Source organism: Salvelinus fontinalis, chromosome 8, assembly GCF_029448725.1.
Source record: "Salvelinus fontinalis isolate EN_2023a chromosome 8, ASM2944872v1, whole genome shotgun sequence".
In the NCBI taxonomy this organism is placed as follows: Eukaryota; Metazoa; Chordata; class Actinopteri; order Salmoniformes; family Salmonidae; genus Salvelinus; species Salvelinus fontinalis.
Window position 1 is genome coordinate 17,000,620 of NC_074672.1, and position 20,278 is coordinate 17,020,897.

Here is a 20,278-nt window from a genome sequence, read left to right on the forward strand (position 1 = left end):
TACTTTAATCAACACTTTATTTCATATCGTACAAGGAAAGCCTAAGTAAATGGTTAGTGGGTTTAGACATTCATCTTACTCCAACACAACAGATGATTGAATAGTAATATGAAAAGTGTCTAATACAAATAATAAGCAGAATGTCAGGGCTGGGCTGGAACAGAAACCTGCACACCCAGTAGCTAGATCTCTAGGCGCAAGGTTGGCCGTACATGTTCTAGGTTTATGCATTGTTACTTTAAACTGTATTTTTGTAGTCCTACAACCAATTCTAACAGTAAACCAGTAGCATATGTAACCCATTGGGGAAAGACACTTCAGTCTTTCCAGGACTTGGGACTTCCTTTGGGACTTTCATCTGCAGATAGCTTTCACTGATCTCTGTATCTGAGGTTATGAAACATGGAAATTTAGACTACAAGTTTCTTTGTTATTCTCAAGTAATATAAAATTTGATATTTCGTTGCAATTGTGTTTTTGTATTATCATAGTTCTCTCTTTGGGACTGTAAATCTGTTCATTAGCTAGCTAGCTAGCTAGCTAGCTAGCTAGCTTAGCTACTAGTTAGGTAGCTAATGTTGTTTTTAGCAGATCAAGCTAACTTTTGTCTCATTAAAAAATATATATATTTAATGGCTGTCTATCCTTTGTAGGATATACCGCCATGATAAACAACTTAACCGTGTGCTATACATTATCCTAGCGTCACCACCTCCTGCTGGTAACCTTACTATCCATGCAGCCACAACGTAACAGCTGTTGTTTACAAATGCAAGTTCTTTGCATTCCAGTGTTCACTTCCACTCCTCCTCAAAAAGCCATTCAAAAGCTCTATGCAGAGTACCGAATGTGTTTGTCTGTGAAAAGAAAACTGTTATTAAGGTGGGATTTCTACCCTTTTTTTCTTCTTCTTTTGAACAGGAGTGCAGCAAACCTCAGGAGGCATTTGGCTTTGAGCAGGCATACAGGGACTACTCTTTGCGGGCTTTTGGAGAAATGGCAGACTCCTTCAAATCTGATTACTTCAACATGCCAGTTCATGTAAGTAGAATGTGTCTAATCTTTAAGGAAGTTCTTACAATTTTGACCTGTTGTAATTGATTCACAACTGTCATGAAATTGCATTTTTAAATTTGTATTGTTTGTATGTTTCAGATGGTTCCCACAGAGTTGGTGGAAAAAGAGTTCTGGCGCTTGGTGAGCACCATCGAAGAGGACGTCACAGTGGAGTACGGAGCAGATATAGCCTCCAAGGAGTTTGGGAGCGGATTCCCTATCAAGAATGGAAGATTTAAGGTTTCAGAAAAGGATGAGGTAGGCAGCTGTATTCAAATGAATGGGTAACCAAACCAATTCAGTATATAACACAGTAGACTCACGATATAATGGCAAAACATTTCTTTCAATTTTAATGTCTTGCCAATGTACTATTTTGAATCGGAATAAAAATAGATTCAAAAAATGGCCAAACTCTTTCCCATGATGTCTTGCAGATGTACCTGAAGTGTGGCTGGAACCTGAACAACATGGCGATGATGGACCCGTCAGTGTTGACTCATGTCACAGCAGACATCTGTGGGATGACTCTACCTTGGCTCTATGTTGGCATGTGCTTCTCCTCCTTCTGCTGGCACATCGAGGACCACTGGAGCTACTCCATCAACTACCTGCACTGGTACTGATGTTGACCAACCACTCTTTATTATTTAGGGATGTTGAAATTAAGTAATTAGTAACATGGTACAAAGTGCCATTTTGCTGATCAGTGATTTAGATTTTTCCACATTTTCTGTATGGAGTCAGGACAATATTTTAAAGCTATTAATATCACCTTGGATACCTTATTTGCATGATGTTCCCGACTCAAGCTCTGTTTGTTTTTGAAAGGGGGGAGCCGAAGACATGGTATGGAGCACCTGGCTTCGCTGCGGAACAGCTGGAGGCTGTGATGAAGAAACTAGCTCCAGAGCTGTTTCAGATTCAGCCAGATCTCCTCCACCAGCTGGTCACCATCATGAACCCTAACACCCTCATGTCCTACGGGGTTCCGGTAAGTGTCTTTCTCAATGTACCTAGACTTACACCCATGTATTTCCGTAGAATACTATATCATTTCAGTAACAGAGAAATCAATCTGAAATCGATATTTTATGTGTCCCCAGATTTACAGAACCAATCAGTGTGCTGGTGAGTTTGTCATCACTTTCCCCAGAGCCTATCACAGTGGTTTCAACCAAGGTTTTAACTTTGCTGAGGCTGTCAACTTCTGCACTGTGGACTGGGTAAGATACTCAATGGCTTCCTCATTGATATCATATTGCAGGGGTTAGTTTATGTGAAGTCGACTGTTTACTAATATAGTCTCTCTTTCGTTAATCTCAGATGGCATTAGGCCGCCAATGCGTTGACCACTACAGACTGCTGCATCGGTACTGTGTTTTCTCCCACGACGAGATGATCTGCAAGATGGCCTCCAAGGCCAACAGTCTGGATGTGGTCCTGGCGTCGGCTGTCCAGAAGGATATGAAAGATATGATCAGAGAGGAACAGGACCTACGAGATAAAGTCCGCAAGATGGTAAAGTGCCCCTACAACAGACAGATATATGTGAAAATACATTTCTTTTTCACTTTTCAAATCAATTAATCAAAGTATTTTTTTTCTTCTAAAAAAATAAGCGATTCTTAGAGTAATATTATATCGTTGCTTTATATTTCTGTATTTTTCAGGTCATAATATATCACAATATATTATTTTGATAGGCAGAGCAACGAGACCTAAACAGATCATTTTGATGTATGCATTTTTAGAGACTTATCAAACACTAATGAGATATTGTTCACTCCAATTAAGGAGAACAGCTGTCTGGTTCCCCGTCTCTCGGGTCTTCGTTTATAACATGATTGTGTTTGTGTATTTCTCCCCAAGGGGGTGTTGCATTGTGAGCAGGCGGAATACGATCTCCTGCAGGATGATGAGCGGCAGTGTGCCAAATGTAGGACCACCTGTTTCCTGTCTGCCATCACCTGCCCCTGCAGCCCCGGCCAGCTGGTCTGTCTCCACCACATCCAGGACCTCTGCTCCTGCCCCCTCACCAACTACACACTGAAGTGAGTCATGTCTCATGTCCTGTCCTCTGACGCATCTAGTCTATTCACAGCACACCAGTTTGGCTTTACTCTCCACAGATTTTATTCCCTTTTCCACACTGAAGTGAGTCCCGGGGTGCATTCAACAGGGCACAATGTTGTCGAACGTTCAAATAGAAATAATCTATATAAATAAAAATATGTGGACACCCCTTCAAATTAGTAGATTCAGCTATTTCAGCTCCACCCGTTGCTAACAGCTGTATAAAATTGAGCACACAGCCATGCAATCTCCATAGACAAACATTGGCAGTAGAATGGCCTTACTGAATGAAGACTGACTTTTAACATGGCACCATCATAGGATGCCACCTTTCCAACAAGTCAGTTTGTCTGCAGAGTGCTGAAGCACGTAGAAAACATCTGTCCTCGGTTGCAACACTCACTACAGAGTTCCAAACTGCCTCTGGAAGCAAAGACAGCACAATAACTGTTCATCGGGAGCTCCATGAAATGGGTTTCCATGGCAGAGCTGCCGCACACAAGCAATTGCAAGCGTTGGCTGGAGTGGTGTAAACCTCCGCCGCCATTTGACTCTGGAGTAGTGGAAACGTGTTCTCTGAAGTGATGAATCACACTTCAACACCTGGCAGTCCGACGGACGAATCTGGGTTTGGCGGATGCCAGGAGAACACTACCTGTCCCGAATGCATAGTGCCAACTGTAATGTTTGGTGGAGAGATAATGGTCTGGGGCTGTTTTTCATGGTTCAGGCTAGGCCACTTAGTTCCAGTGAAGGGAAATCTTAACGCTACACCATACAATGACATTCTAGAAGATTTTGTGCTTCCAACTTTGTGGTAACAGTTTGGTGAAGGCCCTTTCCTGTTTTAGCATGACAATGCCCCTGTGCACAAAGCGAGGTCCATACAGAAATGGTTTGTCCAGATCGGTGTGGAAGAACTTGACTGGCCTGCACAGAGTCCTGACCTCAACGGCATCGAACACCTTTTGGATGAATTGGTATGCTGACTACGAGCCTAATCGCCTTACCTCACTAATGCTCTTGTGGCTGAATGGAAGCAAGTCCCCGCAGCAATGTTCCAACATCTAGTGGAAAGCCTTCCCAGAACAGTGGAGGCTGTTTATAGCAGCAAAGGGGGGGACCAACTCCATATTAATGCAAATGAGATGTTCGACGAACAGGTGGCCACATACGTTTGTTCATGTAGTGCAAGTTGTGTAGAACAAACATGCCTCTTTGACATGTAGAAAAAGGAGGCACATCGGCTCTTTTAATTACATTTCTGTAGTCCTGGTGTCCTCAGATGGCTCATCTGCTCTGGCTTTGACCTCTACTGATATTATTCCCTCTTCCACTTTCAGTTATAGATTTACACTGGATGATCTGTACCCCATGATGGACGTGGTGAAGCAGCGAGCTGAGTCCTACGACGAGTGGGCATCCCGCGTGACGGAGACTCTGGAGGCTAAGTTGGACAAGAAAAAAAGTGAGAGACAAATTCAGCTTGCCTATATTCTTCTCTCCATTAAAAGTACTTTGAAATCCAGAAATTAACCTTAATCTGGGTTAGAGTTGAACTGTATTCACACTGAACAAAAATATAAACGCAACGTGCAACAATTTCAAAGATTTTACTGAGTTACAGTTCATATAAGGAAATCAATCAATTGACATTAATTCATTATGCCCTAATCTATGGATTTCACATGACTGGGAATACGGATATGTATCGGTTGGTCGCAGATAATTTACAAAACAAGGTAGGGGCGTGTAGCAGAAGACTAGTCAGTATCTGGTGTGACCACCATTTGCCTCATGCAGCGCGACTCACCTCCTTTGAATAGAGTTGATTGTGGCCTGTGGAATGTTGTCTCAATCCTCATCAATAGCTGAGTGAAGTTGCTGGATATTGTTGGGAACTAGAACACGTTGTCGTACACGTAGATCCAGAGCATCTCAAACATGCTCGATGGGTGACATGTCTGGTGAGTATGCAGGCCATGGAAGAACTGAGACATTTTCAGCTTCCAGGAATTGTGTACAGATCCTTGCGACATGGAGCCATGCATTATCATGCTGAACCATTTAAATGTTTTATTTAACCTTTATTTAAATTGAACAAATTCTTATTTACAATGACGGACTACCCCGCCCAAACCCGGACGACGCTGGGCCAATTGTGCGCCGCCCTATGGGACTCCCAATGACAGCTGGATGTGATACAGAGGTGATGGCGGCGGATGAATGGCACAACAATGGGCCTCAGGATCTCATCACGTTATCTGTCTGCATTCAAATTGCCATCGATAAAATGCAAATGTATTCGTTGTCCGTAGCTTATGTCTGCCCATACCCTAACCCCACAGGCCACCATGGGGGCACTCTGTTCACCACGTTGACATCAGCAAACCGTTTGTCCCACACCTCTGCTATCTGCCCGGTACAGTTGAAACCGGGATTCATCCGTGACGAGCACACTTCTCCAGTGTACCAGTGGCAATCGAAAGTTAGTATTTGCCCACTGACGTCGTTTACGATGCCGAACTCCAGTCAGGTCAAGACCCTGGTGAGGACGACGAGCGTGCAGATGAGTTTGTGCAGAAATTATTCGGTTCTGCAAACCCACTGCCAAATTCTCTGAAATTACGTTGGAGACGCCTTATAGTAGAGAAATGAACATTCAATTCTCTGGCAACATCTCTGGTGGACATTCTTGCAGCCAGCATGCCAATTGCACGCTCCCTCAAATTGAGACATCTGTTGTGACAAAACTGCACATTTTAGTGACATTTTATTATCCCTGCACAAGGTACATCTGTTAATGATCATGCTGTTAAATCATCTTATTGACATGCCACACCTGTCAGGTGGATGGATTGTCTTGGCAGAGGAGAAATGCTCACTAACAGGAATGTAAACAAATTTGTGCACAACATTTGAGAGAAGCTTTTTATGTGGATGGAACATTTCTGGGATCTTATATTTCAGCTCATGAAACATTGGACCAACACTTTACATGTTATGTTTATATTTTTGTTCCGTATAGTTGTGAATCAGGCCTCTCATAACCTATTGGTTGAAATGTTGACCTTCTCTCCTCAGGCTTGTCAGCCTTCCGCTCCCTCATTAACGAATCAGAGTCCAAGATGTTCCCTGACAATGACCTCTTGCGTCAGCTCCGTTTAGTCACACAGGATGCAGAGAAGTGCTTCTCAGTGGCCCAGCAGCTACTCAACGGCAAAAGGCAGACTAGGTACCACTAACACAGTCCGCAGTCAGATGTAACAGGAGTATCATCACTGGATCATTTCCCTCCCCTGCCCACACATGATCAACTATGTCTTGAATATTCAATTCCTCAACCAACCGTTTATTTAAATTTCATTACCAGTTTGATTCAAGGGTTTGCATGATGCAGTTTGATTCAATTGTTGTGATAATTCTCTCTCAGGTATCGGTGTGGTGGGGGGAAGACCCAGAGCCAGCTGACCGTGCAGGAGCTGAGGTCATTTGTCAGGCAGCTTTACAACATCCCTTGCAGCCTTCCTCAAGCCCCCAAATTAAAGGTCCAATAGATACTACATGCCATGCAATGAGGAAGTTCAATGTCTTAATGCCATGATATTGCAGCCGTTAGAAAATGTCATTGGAATTGATTAGACCTAACTAAGATTTCGGTAAAATTTCCTGCCGATTTTAACCGACCCTCTTTAACCGGTTAACAAACTGTAAAAATAAATTCAAACAGTAAAATGACATGACACAGAAAATGTTATGCATGCATATAAGGAACAGACATTTGGCTCACAGCCAAAAGGCTATATTATTTAACATTCAACTATTGTAATGAAGCAGCTAACAAAACACACTTTTCAAACTTTCATCAGAATGTAAAACACAGTTCTAATCAGCACACCTGATGTGAGCGGTTCCATATGTGACAGAGATGAACATCTCTGTTAGAAACATGGAAAGAGGGGGAATCTAATAGCAACAACTAGGATAGGATGCTAATATGACTGGGATGGTGCCTTTGGCTTCTGGACAACGAAAGAAAGTTGACATGGACAATAGAACAGGAGAGAAATGCTGATTTCAGTGGCATATGCGGAAGTCTTCATAAAATACATTCCACGTTTCTATGGTCGGATTTTGGCTAGGCTACTTTGAAGCAAGGAAAGACATGCCTCATAATAGGAAGTAAAACATTCAGGTTTCAATAAATGAAGTATATTTTACCAAATTGCATACAGCCTCCAGCTCGGATTGCGAAGTGGTGGGTGATGCACTAATAGCCTGCCTACCGTTGCCTAATCCTATGCACTTGAATGGTGAATGGGAAGCGCGCTTCAATTACGAGTTGAGGAAGAAAAATAGTATCAATAGAAAGCTGGGACCCTCTTTTTAGTCGTGGCCATCAAAACTCTGTTTTTAACACGTGATTGCGTTTTAGAATTGTTGCACAATGACTGGGCTTTTCACTCCAGCAGAAACTATCTGTTTGAGGAGCAGCTGCAGCTCTCGCGCTATTCAACAGGTGATATTCCACTCATACTGGGGTCTGTATGCTGTGCGAGTGTGATAAATAAAATGCATGACGACTAACAAAAACACATGCGCCAATTTAATTCCATTACATTATTCAAATTAACCTATAGACCGATGTGCATGACCGATCAAATGTTAACCGTTAACATCCCTAATCAGAAAGTATTCCTCAAGGTTAAAGCATAAACACAAATAAAACCCATCTGAATCCTCAATAATTGTAGAATCGTATACATAATGATATGAATGACGTTTATTTTTTTAGGATTTCTTGAATTGCATCGAAGACTTCCAGCAGCACAGTGAGAAAGTTCTGATGGATGAAGCCACCGGCACAGCGGTGATCCAGAGTCTTCTAGACGTTAGCTTTGACTTTGATGTGGAGCTGCCTGAACTTCCAATACTACGGGAGAGGCTGGAGCAAGCCCGTTGGCTGGAGGGTGTGCAACAGACCAGCGCCCAGCCCTCCACCCTCACCCTGGAGACCATGCGGAGGCTGATAGACCAGGGCGTAGGCCTGACCCCTCACCCCTCCGTGGAGAAGGCCATGGCTCATCTGCAGGAGCTGCTCACGGTGTCTGAACATTGGGAGGAAAAGACCAGCATCCTCCTCAAGGCCAGGTGAAGGCCGCACACACCGAGGATTTCTCGTTTACTTCTGTAATCTTAATCTGTAAACCAGGTATTTCAGGGTTTTTTTTTTTTTAGGAATCCGATGTCAAAGAAGACAGGCCAAAATTTTAGATGAGTGGATTTTAACAATAGCTTTAAGGTCATCCTCTGGGCTTTGTTATTCTGGATCATTTAGACCTGAATTTACAATAATTGTTTCCTCATTCAGAGATTCAACTCTGGGTCTTGAATTTGAACTTTCTCCACTCTTAGCCAAAATGAGCCATGTGGTTATGGCACTTATATTAAAGCTAGTGAGGTTTCTCTTTAACGAATGTACAAACATACTGGATTACTGATTTGTACATTAGCAGAACTGCAGTATGTCAGTGTCCCTGATTTTGCTTCATTTTAATTCCAGCTAGTGCAAAATGCTGCTGCTAGAATATTCAACAAGATCTACAAAAAGTGAGCATGCATATCTAGTTCTGCTTTCATCCCATTTGGTACCCAGTGCATTTTAATAATCACTGTCACCGGCGTTTTTCAAACAGCTTTTTTTTTAATGGCATGGCTCTCCAAGGAATGTACATCTATTCTGTGCGCGCCACATATCCACGGTTTACACCTCTTTTTCAGTAATGTTTTAATTGTCTGCATCTTTCTAGAGCTAGAGTTCATTCAAATGTTCTGTCATTTTAGAGCTTAGTATAGTGAGAAGTACTGTTCTTTTTATCTCAAGGACGGATGGATAGTTTTTGTTTCTTTATGATTTTATCAGTATGTTGAACGTTTTCTTTATTATAGAATTGTGAATAGCCCATACCACGGCAACTGTATATGTAACCAATGGTTTGAAAGTGTAAAAATGTATCATGGTTGCAAGGGGTCAGTATAGATGCCTATGTAAAGCTACTAACACTAAACAATCCATCAGTTGTCAGTGGAAAACGTTGCATGGTTCACAACCATCACAACAGTGATGTCTGCTTACATCAGAAAGATCTTGAATTTACCTTTATGAAAGATGGAGTGAATAGCAACAAATATTGAACAACAAGGGAAGTGAAATGTCTTATGAATTGTCAGTTTTTTTCCATGATAGTACTTTCATATTTTTATGATTGATGCACACCTGAGAACATTTCTCCATAGTCCATACAGATGGATAAATATGATATGTATGCTTCCTGTCAGTCGGATAACTTGGTCCCCTTGTGCTGGTGACTGACCAGTCTTTTGACCTAACTGTTTTCTTCTCCACCAGGCCCCCCCCATCTATAGAAGTCCTCTCTGAAGCAGCTGAGAAGGTGGTGGGTATACCTGCTTACCTCCCCAACTGTATGATGCTGAAGGACTCCATCAGTAGGGCCAGGGAGTGGCTTCAGGAAGCAGAGGCATTTCAGGTACGGAAGAATAAAACACCACGTTTTCACGATGTTGTTATACATGATTTTTATAGAAACATTGCTCCCAGGTTGACATGTATAGGTGGAACCATTATGTATAGAAAACTTGAATTCTGTGTACTTTTATAGGATGGAGAGTCCATTCCATTATTTGACAAGCTCTCTGATATGGTTCTACGAGGACAGGCCATCCCAGTCCAGCTGGACCCTCTAAAGCATCTGGAGTTTCTGGTAGCAGAGCTGCAGGCCTGGAAAGAGTCTGCAGCTAAAACTTTCCTCATGAAAAACTCTCACTTCACTCTGCTTGAGGTAATTGTCTAATGGCTGTAATGCACCACCTATGAATGTTCCATGAGTGATGTACAATATAAAGCAGTTTATTTCCCAGAAATACATTCACCAGAATTCACAATTTTGTTCTTGTCCACAGGTTCTGTGTCCAAGATTTGAGGTTGGAGCAGGGTCTCCGAAAAGGAAGTCGAAAAAAACTAAAGACTGCAGTAAGAAGAAGATGGTGAAGCTAGACTGTCTCAGTGATGTGGAAAAAGCCCTCTTAGAGACCAAGGACACTACCTCAGCTGTAAGTACACCTACAATGGCCATGTCTCAAACTGAATAAATTTTTTATTTTTCAACTCAGTTCAAAGTGCGGACCTTGGCTTTCTCTACTTATTTCTAGTACTGGATATGTATTGTATCTCAATGCATGTTGGACATGAACTTGCATTCAAATTCTATAAATTGAAATGTTTTTACATTTATTTACCAGCTGGCAACTCTCGGGGAAGTGCGGTTACGGGAGATGTGGGCCCTCTCCTCCCTCCGGGCAGCTAACGAGTCCAAGCTCCTCCCCACGGCAGACTGCATGGACCTGAAGGTGTGTGTGTGTCAGAATCCCCCCATGGGAGCCATGTTACAGTGTGAGCTCTGCCGGGACGCCTTCCACAGCGTGTGTGTGAGGGCTCCCTCAGACTCCCGTTCAACCCAGGCCTGGCTGTGTCCAGACTGCCGACGCTCTGAGAAGCCCTCCCTGGACAAGGTCCTGCCCTTGCTGGCGTCGCTGCAGCGTATCCAGGTGCGTCTGCCGGAAGGCGATGCGCTTCACTATTTGGTTGAGAGAACAGTCAGCTGGCAACAGCGTGCGCGACAGGTCTCTGCCTCCTGTGGCCTTCCAGACCTGGAGGAGAGCTTTAGAACTTCACCATCTCCGGTTGGAAAGGTCGGTCACACCCCTTCTCTGAAATGTAGTTATCTATCCATTTAAAAGTGATATAATTCAGAATTAAGAGACAGTTATGATAATGACCAAATTAGGAATGGATTTGATATTTACATTTTTTATATATATCAACAGCCACCATGTTTGACTCCAGAGTGGAACAGGACAAGTCATGATCAGATGGTGTTCTACACTGAGCAACGATGCATTCCTCTGCAGGGTCAGTTCTGTGTTATAAAGCAGTGTTGTAGAATCATTTGTAATTCTTATCACTAGCTGGACTTCTTGATAACATCATTATATTGATTAGCGCTCTACTGATGACTACTGATTATTGAACCAGCTCTGTTAGGTGATTGAGAACATTTCTCTTTTACAATATCCTGATGTGTGCTGTGCTGCTGCAGGTCTGAGTGTGGAGCTGGAGGAGCTGATGGTGGAAGGGCTCCTGCTGCAGGTGTCTCTGCCAGAGATCACACAGCTCTATCACGTGTTACTGAACGGGCTGGGAACGCATCACACCCACGGACGCACGTCACAGCAAGAGGACGACACCTCGGACTGTGACAAACGCAAGCAGTGCAACTCTCAGGGAAGAAGCTCTCCACAAAAAGAGGTGTGTGTGAGCATGCTAGCTATCAAGTACTGTAACTGAGTACTTGGGGGACTGTATATTCTTTAGGTTCTACTTTATGTTCGCTCTCGTGTGCTGATAAGGGCACAGATGACAAGAAGGAGGAGTGCAGTCTAGGTGGTTTAATGACGCTGAAGATTCACGGTACGGGCATGGAACAGCATGTGTATGTGGTCTGCAAGTAAAGAGAAATAAAGATGCAATATTGAATGACATGTAGAGCGTATACATAATACAATCTCTAGTTCACTATACTATAAACAATATGCATGTAATAATAATGTGACTAAAATGGCTTAATGCTATACAAGGCAATACAGATCCATGCAACACGACCCCACTAATTAGAGATCAAAGGGGTGCCGCTGTACCTGTTCTACAAAGCATAGCACCGTACTCTTCAGTACAGGGCTACAACTGCACAATGAACTTGAAATACCTCAACAAGGTTCACGATGAAAGATACCCACATTAAAATCAAATCCAATGTTATTGGTCACATACACATATTTAGCAGAGTTATTGCAGGTGTAGTGAAATGCTTGTGGTCCTATCTCCAACAGTGGAGTGTATCTAACAATTCACAACAATACACACATGTAAAATAATGGAATTAAGAAATATATCATTATTAGGATGAGCAATGTCGGAGTGGCATTGACTATTATACCGTGTGTGTGTACACTACCGTTCAAAAGTTTGGGGTCACTTAGAAATGTCCTTGTTTTTGAAAGAAAAACACTTTTTTTTGTCCATTTAAAATAACATCAAATTGATCAGAAATACAGTGTAGACCTTGTTAATGTTGTAAATAAGAAGTCCACTCAGTGTTGGAATATCTACATAGGCGTACAGAGGTCCATTATTAGCAACCATCACTCCTGTATTCCAATGGCACATTGTTAGCAAATCCAAGTTTATCATTTTTTAAAAGGCCAATTGATATTTAGAAAAACCTTTTGCAATTATGTTAGCACAGGTGAAAACTGTTGTTCTGGTTTAAAGAAGCAATAAAACTGGCCTTCTTTAGACTAGTTGAGTATCTGGAGCATCAGCATTTGTGGGTTCGATTACAGGCTCAAAATGGACAGAAACGGGCCTCCCGGGTGGCGCAGTGGTCTAGGGCACTGCATCGTAGTGCTAACTGCGCCACCAGAGTCTCTGGGTTCGCCCCCAGGCTCTGTCGCAGCCGGCCGCGACCGGGAGGTCCGTGGGGCGACGCACAATTGGGCTAGCGTCGTCCGGGTTAGGGAGGGTTTGGCCGGTAGGGATTTCCTTGTCTCATCGCGCTCCAGCGACTCCTGTGGCGGGCTGGGCGCAGTGCGCGCTAACCAAGGGGGCCAGGTGCACGGTGTTTCCTCCGACACATTGGTGCGGCTGGCTTCCGGGTTGGAGGCGCGCTGTGTTAAAGAAGCAGTGCGGCTTGGTTGGGTTGTGCCTCGGAGGACGCATGGCTTTCGACCTTCGTTTCTCCCGAGCCCGTACGGGAGTTGTAGCGATGAGACAAGATAGTAATTACTAGCGATTGGATACCACGAAAATTGGGGGGAAAAAGGGGATAAAATTTAATAAAAATAAAATGGCCAGAAACTAAGCACTTTCTTCTGAAACTCGTCAGTCTATTCTTGTTCTGAGAAATTTAAGGCTATTCCATGTGAGAAATTGCCAAGAAACTGAAGATCTCGTACAACGCTGTGTAATACTTCCGTCACAGAACAGAGCAAACTGGCCCTAACCAGAATAGAAAGAGGAGTGAGAGGCCCCGGTGCACAACTGAGCAAGAGGACAATTACATTAGTGTCTAGTTTGAGAAACCGACGCCTCAAGTCCTCAACTGGCAGCTTCATTAAGTAGTACCTGCAAAACACCAGTCTCAACATCAACAGTGAAGAGGCGACTCCGGGATGCTGGCCTTGAGTTGGAGGTGTGCGTGGCCACGCAGCCATAGGTGAACAAGGAGTACTGAAAGGGGCTGAGCACGCACCTTTGTGGGGCCCCTGTGTTGAGGATCAGCGTAGTGGAGGTGTTTCCGACCTTCACCACCTGGGGGCAGCCTGTCAGGAAGTCCAGGACCCAATTGCACAGGGCAGGTTCAGACCCAGGGCCCCAAGCTTAATGATGAGGTTGGAGGGTACTATGGTGTTGAAGGCTGAGCTATGGTCAATGAACAACTTTCTTACATAGGTATTCCTCTTGTCCAGATGGGATAGGACAGTGTGCAGTGCAATGGCGATTGCATCATCATTGGGGCGGTATGCAAACTGAAGTGGGTCTAGGGTATCAGGTAAGATGGAGGTGACATGATCCTTAATTAGCCTCTCAAAGCACATGATGACAGAAGTGAGTGCTATGGTGCGATAGTAATTTACTTCAGTTACCTTTTCTTGGGTACAGGAACCATAGTGGACATCTGGAAGCAAGTGGGGACAGCAGACTGGGATAAGGAGAGATTGAATATGTCCGTAAACACTCCAGCCAGCTGGTCTGCGCATGCTCAGAGGACGCGGCTAGGTATGCCGTCTGGGCCGGCAGCCTTGCAAGGGTTAACACTCTAAAATGTCTTACTCACATCGGCCACAGAGAACGAGAGCCCACAGTCCTTGGGAGCAGGCCGCATCAGTGGCGCTGTGTTATTCTTAAAGCGGGCGACGGTGTTTAGCTAATCCAGGAGCAAGACTTCAGTCTCTGCGACGTGACTGGTGTTCCCTTTGTAGTCCGTGGTTGTCTGTAGACTCTACCACATACGTCTCGGGTCTGAGCTGTTGAATTGCGACTCCACGTTTTGCCTGTTTGATTGCCTTACTGAGGGAATAATTATACTGTTTATGTTTGTGCATATTCCCAGTCACCTTGCCATGGTTGTGGTGGTTCATGCTTTCTGTTTTGCGCGAATGCTGCCATCTATCTGCGGTTTTTGGTTTGGGTAGGTGTTAAGACTCGTTGGGAAGAACTTCCCCTATACACTTCCTGATGAACTCAGTCACCGTGTCCGTGAATACGTCAATGTTATTCTCAGAGGCAACCCTAAACATATCCCATTCCCCGTGATCAAAACAATCTAGAACCATGGATTCCGATTGGTCAGACCAGCGTTGAATAGATCTTAGCACAGGTACTTCCTATTTTGACTTTCTGCGTATAGGAAGGTAGGTGCAAAATAGAGTCGATCTGATTTGCCGAAGGGAGAGTGGGGGAGGGCCTTGAAGCCATCCCGGAAGGGGGAGTAACGATAGTCGAGAGATTTTGTAGCACAAGTACTACAGGCAATGTGTTGATGGAATTTCGGTAGCGTGTTTTGTCAAATTTAGTTTTGTTTTAAATCCCCACCTACAATAAGTGCAGCCTCAGGATATGTGGTTTCCAGTTTGCAGAAAGTCCAGTGTAGTTCCTTGACGGCTGTCCTGGTATCGGCTTGAGAGAATATACACAGCTCTTACTATAACCAAAGAGAATTATCTTGGGAGTTAATACGGTCGACATTTGATTAAGATATTCTAGGTTGGGTGAACAAAAGGACTTGAGTTCCTGTACGTTATCACAATCACCATGTGTAGTTAATCATGAAACATACACCACCGCCTTTCTTCTTCCCAGAGAGTTCTTTATTCCTGTCTGCGCAATGTACTGAGAACCCAGCTGGCTGTATGGACGGGGATAGTATATCTGGAGAGAGCCATGATTCCGTCCCTGATGTCTCTGAAAGGAGATCCTTGCCCAGAGCTCGTCTACTTTTTTGTCCAGGGACTGAACATTATCGAGTAATATACTCGGAAGTGGTGGATGGTGTTCACGCCTCCTTTTCCGACTCTGAAGTCCACTCAGAACATCTCTCCTCCGCCGGTGGCATCTTGGACCTGCCTTGCAGGGTACGAACAAAGGATCCAAATTCGGGAAAGTCGTATTTCTGATCGTAATGCTGGTGAGTTACCGCCGCTCTGATATCCAAAAGTTATTTCCGGCTGTAAGAAATAACACAAAAAAACTAAATTCTGAAAAGTTGCTCAGCAGCTAGAAGCAGAGCTTCCATGTCTTTCGGTGCCATCTTCTGGACATCTATACAGGGTATGTGGAAAGGCACTGGGGGACATTACACAATACGAATTCTGGGCTAAATGTCAGAAATAATATAATCAGAGAGACGGAGCTAGCAAGCTTCGTTACAGTTGCTAGCTCTTGATGGCTCGCAGTAGAAACGCCTAATTTGCGTATCCATAAAAGGACAATAATATCCCCAAGTGCGTCTGTAGAAAAACACCTGACGGATATTAAATATGTACTAGCATATCAACAAGGATGCACACTGGCCTTGGCTAACACAATGAAAGCTAACTAGTGGAAAACCACAGGATGGCTGGAACTTTCTCTCACTTGACTTCTCTAAGCTGGAATTGCCCAGCATGTTTTTGTCCATTTCACTGGTGGGCGGAGCTACAGCTCTGATATGACTAACTTCTATCTATTTTACTATGATGACTACCATTTCCCCACAGCCTTTCGTACAAATACATTCAATTCAATTGTATGTATTTTTATGATTGGCCTATAAAAGCATTTGGTTTATAACTGTTACCATATCATCACTGATGAAAATAAGAAGTTTACTTACAGTAGTAGTTTACTTACTTTTAAGATGTTATGTTTTTTATCTCTTCAGGATGGCCTGAAAAAGGAAGTAGTTAACAGAGCAGAGAAGAAGGCCAAGCGACGCCTGGAGAGGGAGGCTCTGGAGATAGAGCGCAGGGACAAGGCCAAGAAGCTCCAAAACAAAAGACAGAAAATGAACAAGGAGAAGAACCTGGAACGCAGGGCAGCCTCCACCTCCTCATCTCCTCGTTCCGACTTCTCCCAGTCAGACGACTCTGAAGAGGAGATGGCCATGTGTCCAGCAGAGGAATGCCAGCAGCCAGAAGGAGATGAGGTAAAATAAATCACTCACTGATAATAAGAAAATATGAAAAAAGATGAGCAATATTTTATTAATTGCGAGAACCTGATTGACTGACTGCTTGTGTTAGAGTTCAAATATGGAGAGAGGGACAGAATGCCTAGCAGTTTGTTTGTAGAAGAAATTGTAAAATGTGTTGAATGTTCAGTTCCTTGTCTGGCTTATGTCACTTGAGTTTTCTTTATTTGGTGTTTTTGACTTATTTCAGGTGGACTGGGTCCAGTGTGACGGCAGCTGTAACCAGTGGTTCCACCAGGTCTGTGTGGGTGTGACAGCCGAGTTGGCTGAGAAAGAGGACTATGTGTGTGTCAGCTGTACAATAAGCGATGGCCGCTGAGGATTTGAGGAGAGAATGGATGGAGTTTTGGAAGGAAAGCTGGAAGTCTGACGGTTTTCGGCCTACTCCGTTAGCAACTCGGCCACACAAGTCAGGATGTCACAGACCTAGCTCTCCTTGTCCTCATCCCCTTTGTGACAACGGTGCTATCTCCTTCTCTTTATTGGGTTGTTGTCCAGAACTATACTGTTTGTTACTTTTTTGTATTTTTTACATATTTTTCTTTCCTCCTTTGAACTGTTTGTGGTTGTGACATGATGTGGAGTCAGTGTGCTGCATGGGTTTCCATATAATGGGTGGTGCAAAGGAGTCAAACAATAAGGCACTCTGTGAAGATCCAAGGGTATATTACAGTATATTGAACTTCCTTGCATGCAAAACCAGAGACAGATGGTGTTGGTTAAGGTCCCATCCTTCCCCATAATAAATCATGTGATAGAGAGAACTGTATTTTCTGGGAAACCCAATACTTTGTACTTCTATCATACTTCTGACTTATATCATTTTTGGTAGACTAAGTTTATTTATCTGAGCAATAATGTTTGTCTCAATTGAATTCAATGGATTGGTCTCCTGAACTATGTGTTGACGCTTCAGCAATGGTTTGATGTACAGAACAGAAAGCATATCGACTGAGGTAAGTTACAGTTGTAGACTAGCAATGTAGCAGACAGAAGGAACTGGATCAACTGCCACATACACTATACAGTGCCTTTGGGAAGTATTCAGACCCCTTGACTTTATCCACGTTTTGTTACATTATAGCCTTATTCTAAAATGGGTTAAATAAATACAAGTCCTCAAATCTACACACAATACCCCATAATGACAAAGCAAAATCCTGTTTTGGGAAATTTTAGCAAATTTATTAAAAATACATAAGAATTCAGACCCTTTGCTATGAGACTTTAAATTGAACTCAGGTGCATCCTGTTTCCATTGATCATCCTTGACGTTTCTACAACTTGATTGGAGTCTACCTGTGGTAACTTCAATTTATTGGACATGATTTGGAAAGGTACACACCTGTCTGTATAAGGTTCCACAGTTGACAGTGCATGTCAGAGCAAAAACCAAGTCATGAAGTCGAAGGACTTGTCTGTAGAACTCTGAGACAGGATTGTGGCGGTGCAGATCTGGGGAAGGGTACCAAAGAATGTATGCAGCATTTGAAGGTCCCCAAGAACACAGTGGGCTCCATCATTCCTAAATGGAAGAAGTTTGGAACCACCGAGACTACCTAGAGCTGGCCGCCCGGCCAAACTGAGCAAGCGGGGAAGAAGGGTCTTGGTTAGGGAGGTGACCAATAACCCGATGGTCACTCTGACAGAACTCCAGAGTGCCTCTGTGGAGATGGGAGAACCTTCCAGAATGACAACCATCTTTAAAGCACTCCCAACAAATCAGGCCTTTTATGGTAGAGTGACCAGATGGAAGCCGCTCCTCAGTAAAAGGCACGACAGCCCGCTTGGAGTTTGTTAAAAGGCACCTAAAGAAAAGACTCTGACCATGAGAAACAAGATTCTCTCGTCTAATGAAATCAAGTTTAACTCTCTGGCCTGAATGCCAAGCGTCACATCTGGAGGAAACCTGGCACTATCCCTACGGTGAAGCATGGTGGTGGCAGCATCATGCTGTGGGGATGGTTTTCAGCAGCAGGGACTGGGAGACTAGTCAGGATCGAGGGAAAGATGAACGGAGCAAAGTACAGAGAGATCCTTGATGAAAACCTGCTCCAGAGTGCTCAGGACCTCAGACTGGGGCTAAGGTTCAATGCAGGAGTGGCTTCGGGTCTCTGAATGTCCTTGAGTGGCCCGGACTTGAACCCGATCGAACATCTCTGGAGAGACCTGAAAATAGCTGTGCAGAAACGCTCTCCATCCAACCTGACAGAGCTTGAGAGGGTCTGCAGAGAAGAATGGGAGAAACTCCCCAAATACAGGTGTGCCAAGCTTGTAGCGCCATACCCAATGCGGCTCGAGGCTGTAATTGCTGCCAAAGATGCTTCAACAAAGTACTGAGTAAAGGGTCTGAATACTTATATAAATGTGATATTTGTGTAGAATTTTTATTTATATATATATTTTTTTAAAGGCTGTAACCTAACAAAACATGGAAAAGTCAAGGGGTCTGAATACTTTCTGAAGGCTCTTTTATATACAGAAGTATGTGGACACCTTCAAATTAGTGGATTTGGCTATTTCAGCCACTTCCTGACAGCTGTATAAAATCGAGCACACAGCCATGCAATTTCCATAGACAAACTTTGGCAGTCGAATGGCCTTAGTGAAGAGCTCAGTGACTTTCAACATGCCACCTTTCCAACAAGTCAGTACGTAAAATTTCTACCCTGCTAGAGCTGCCCTGGACAACTGTAAGTGCTGTTCTTGTGAAGTGGAAACATCTAGGAGCAACAACGGCTCAGCCGTGAAGTGGTACACCACACAAGCTCACAGAACGGTACCGCTGAAGCGCATAGTGTCAAAATTGTCGGTCCTCGGTTGCGACATTCAAACAGGGTTCAAAACTGCCTCTGGAAGCAACGTCAGCACAAAAGCTGTTGGTTGGGAGCTTCATGAAATGGGTCTCCATGGCCGAGCAGACACACACAAACCTAAGATCACCATGCGCTATGCTAAGCGTCAGCTGGAATGGTGTGAAGCTCACTGCCATTGGACTCTGGATCAGTGGAAACACATTCTCTGGAGTGATGAATCACGCTTCACCATCTGGCAGTCTGACTGACAAATCTGGGTTTGGCGGATGCCAGGAGAACGCTGCCGATCCAGAATGCATAGTGCCAACTGTCAATTTAGGTGGAGGAGGAATAATGGTCTAGGGTTGTTTTTCATGGCTCGGGCTAGGCCCCTTAGTTCCAGTGAAGGGAAATCTTACTCTATAGCATACAATGACATTGTGGACAATTCTGTGCTTTGAACTTTGTGGCAACAGTTTGGGGAAGGTCCTTTCCTGTTTCACCATGACAATGCCCCCGTGCACAAAGCGAGGTCCATGCTGAAATGGTTTGTCGAGATCGTGTGAAAGAACTTGACTGGCCTGCACAGAGCCCTGACCTCAACCCCATCGAACACCTTTTGGATTAATTGGTACACTGACTACGAGCCAGGCTTAATCGGCCAACATCAGTTTCCGACCTCACTAATGCTCTTGTGGCTGAGTGGAAGCAAGTCCCCACAGCAATGTTCCAACATCCTAGTGGAAAGCCTTCCTAGAAGAGTGGAGGCTGTTATAGCAGCAAGGGGGGGACCAACTCCTTATTAATGCCCATGATTTTGGAATAAGATGTTTGACGAGCAGTTGTCCACATACTTTTGGTCATGTAGTGTATGTGCTTGGGTGGGCTACTTTGGAAAGGAATGGAGAGAAGTAGTTTGAGACATTGCAGTTTATATTGTGGAATAAAAACATTTTCTCCTAATATCTAAGGGACGGTTTTCAT

At 43.9% G+C, this 20,278-nt stretch overlaps 1 protein-coding gene across 4 annotated transcripts in view; it reads left to right on the forward strand.

The window, feature by feature from the left end:
* kdm5bb (lysine (K)-specific demethylase 5Bb) overlaps positions 1–20,259 on the forward strand; it is a 41,864-nt gene extending 21,605 nt beyond the window's left edge. For all 4 annotated transcript variants that reach the window (XM_055931432.1, XM_055931433.1, XM_055931430.1 and 1 more), the window contains 19 exons: positions 922–1,041; positions 1,156–1,314; positions 1,494–1,675; positions 1,888–2,050; positions 2,163–2,282; positions 2,383–2,577; positions 2,929–3,110; positions 4,476–4,600; positions 6,217–6,367; positions 6,566–6,680; positions 7,928–8,283; positions 9,542–9,680; positions 9,813–9,992; positions 10,114–10,263; positions 10,453–10,902; positions 11,038–11,122; positions 11,310–11,518; positions 16,191–16,454; positions 16,690–20,259. In XM_055931432.1, the coding sequence (XP_055787407.1) occupies positions 922–1,041; positions 1,156–1,314; positions 1,494–1,675; positions 1,888–2,050; positions 2,163–2,282; positions 2,383–2,577; positions 2,929–3,110; positions 4,476–4,600; positions 6,217–6,367; positions 6,566–6,680; positions 7,928–8,283; positions 9,542–9,680; positions 9,813–9,992; positions 10,114–10,263; positions 10,453–10,902; positions 11,038–11,122; positions 11,310–11,518; positions 16,191–16,454; positions 16,690–16,818 (3,474 nt within the window). In that variant the 3' untranslated portion in view covers positions 16,819–20,259. The remainder of the gene's footprint in view (positions 1–921; positions 1,042–1,155; positions 1,315–1,493; positions 1,676–1,887; positions 2,051–2,162; positions 2,283–2,382; positions 2,578–2,928; positions 3,111–4,475; positions 4,601–6,216; positions 6,368–6,565; positions 6,681–7,927; positions 8,284–9,541; positions 9,681–9,812; positions 9,993–10,113; positions 10,264–10,452; positions 10,903–11,037; positions 11,123–11,309; positions 11,519–16,190; positions 16,455–16,689) is intronic.
* Positions 20,260–20,278: the final 19 nt, after the last annotated feature.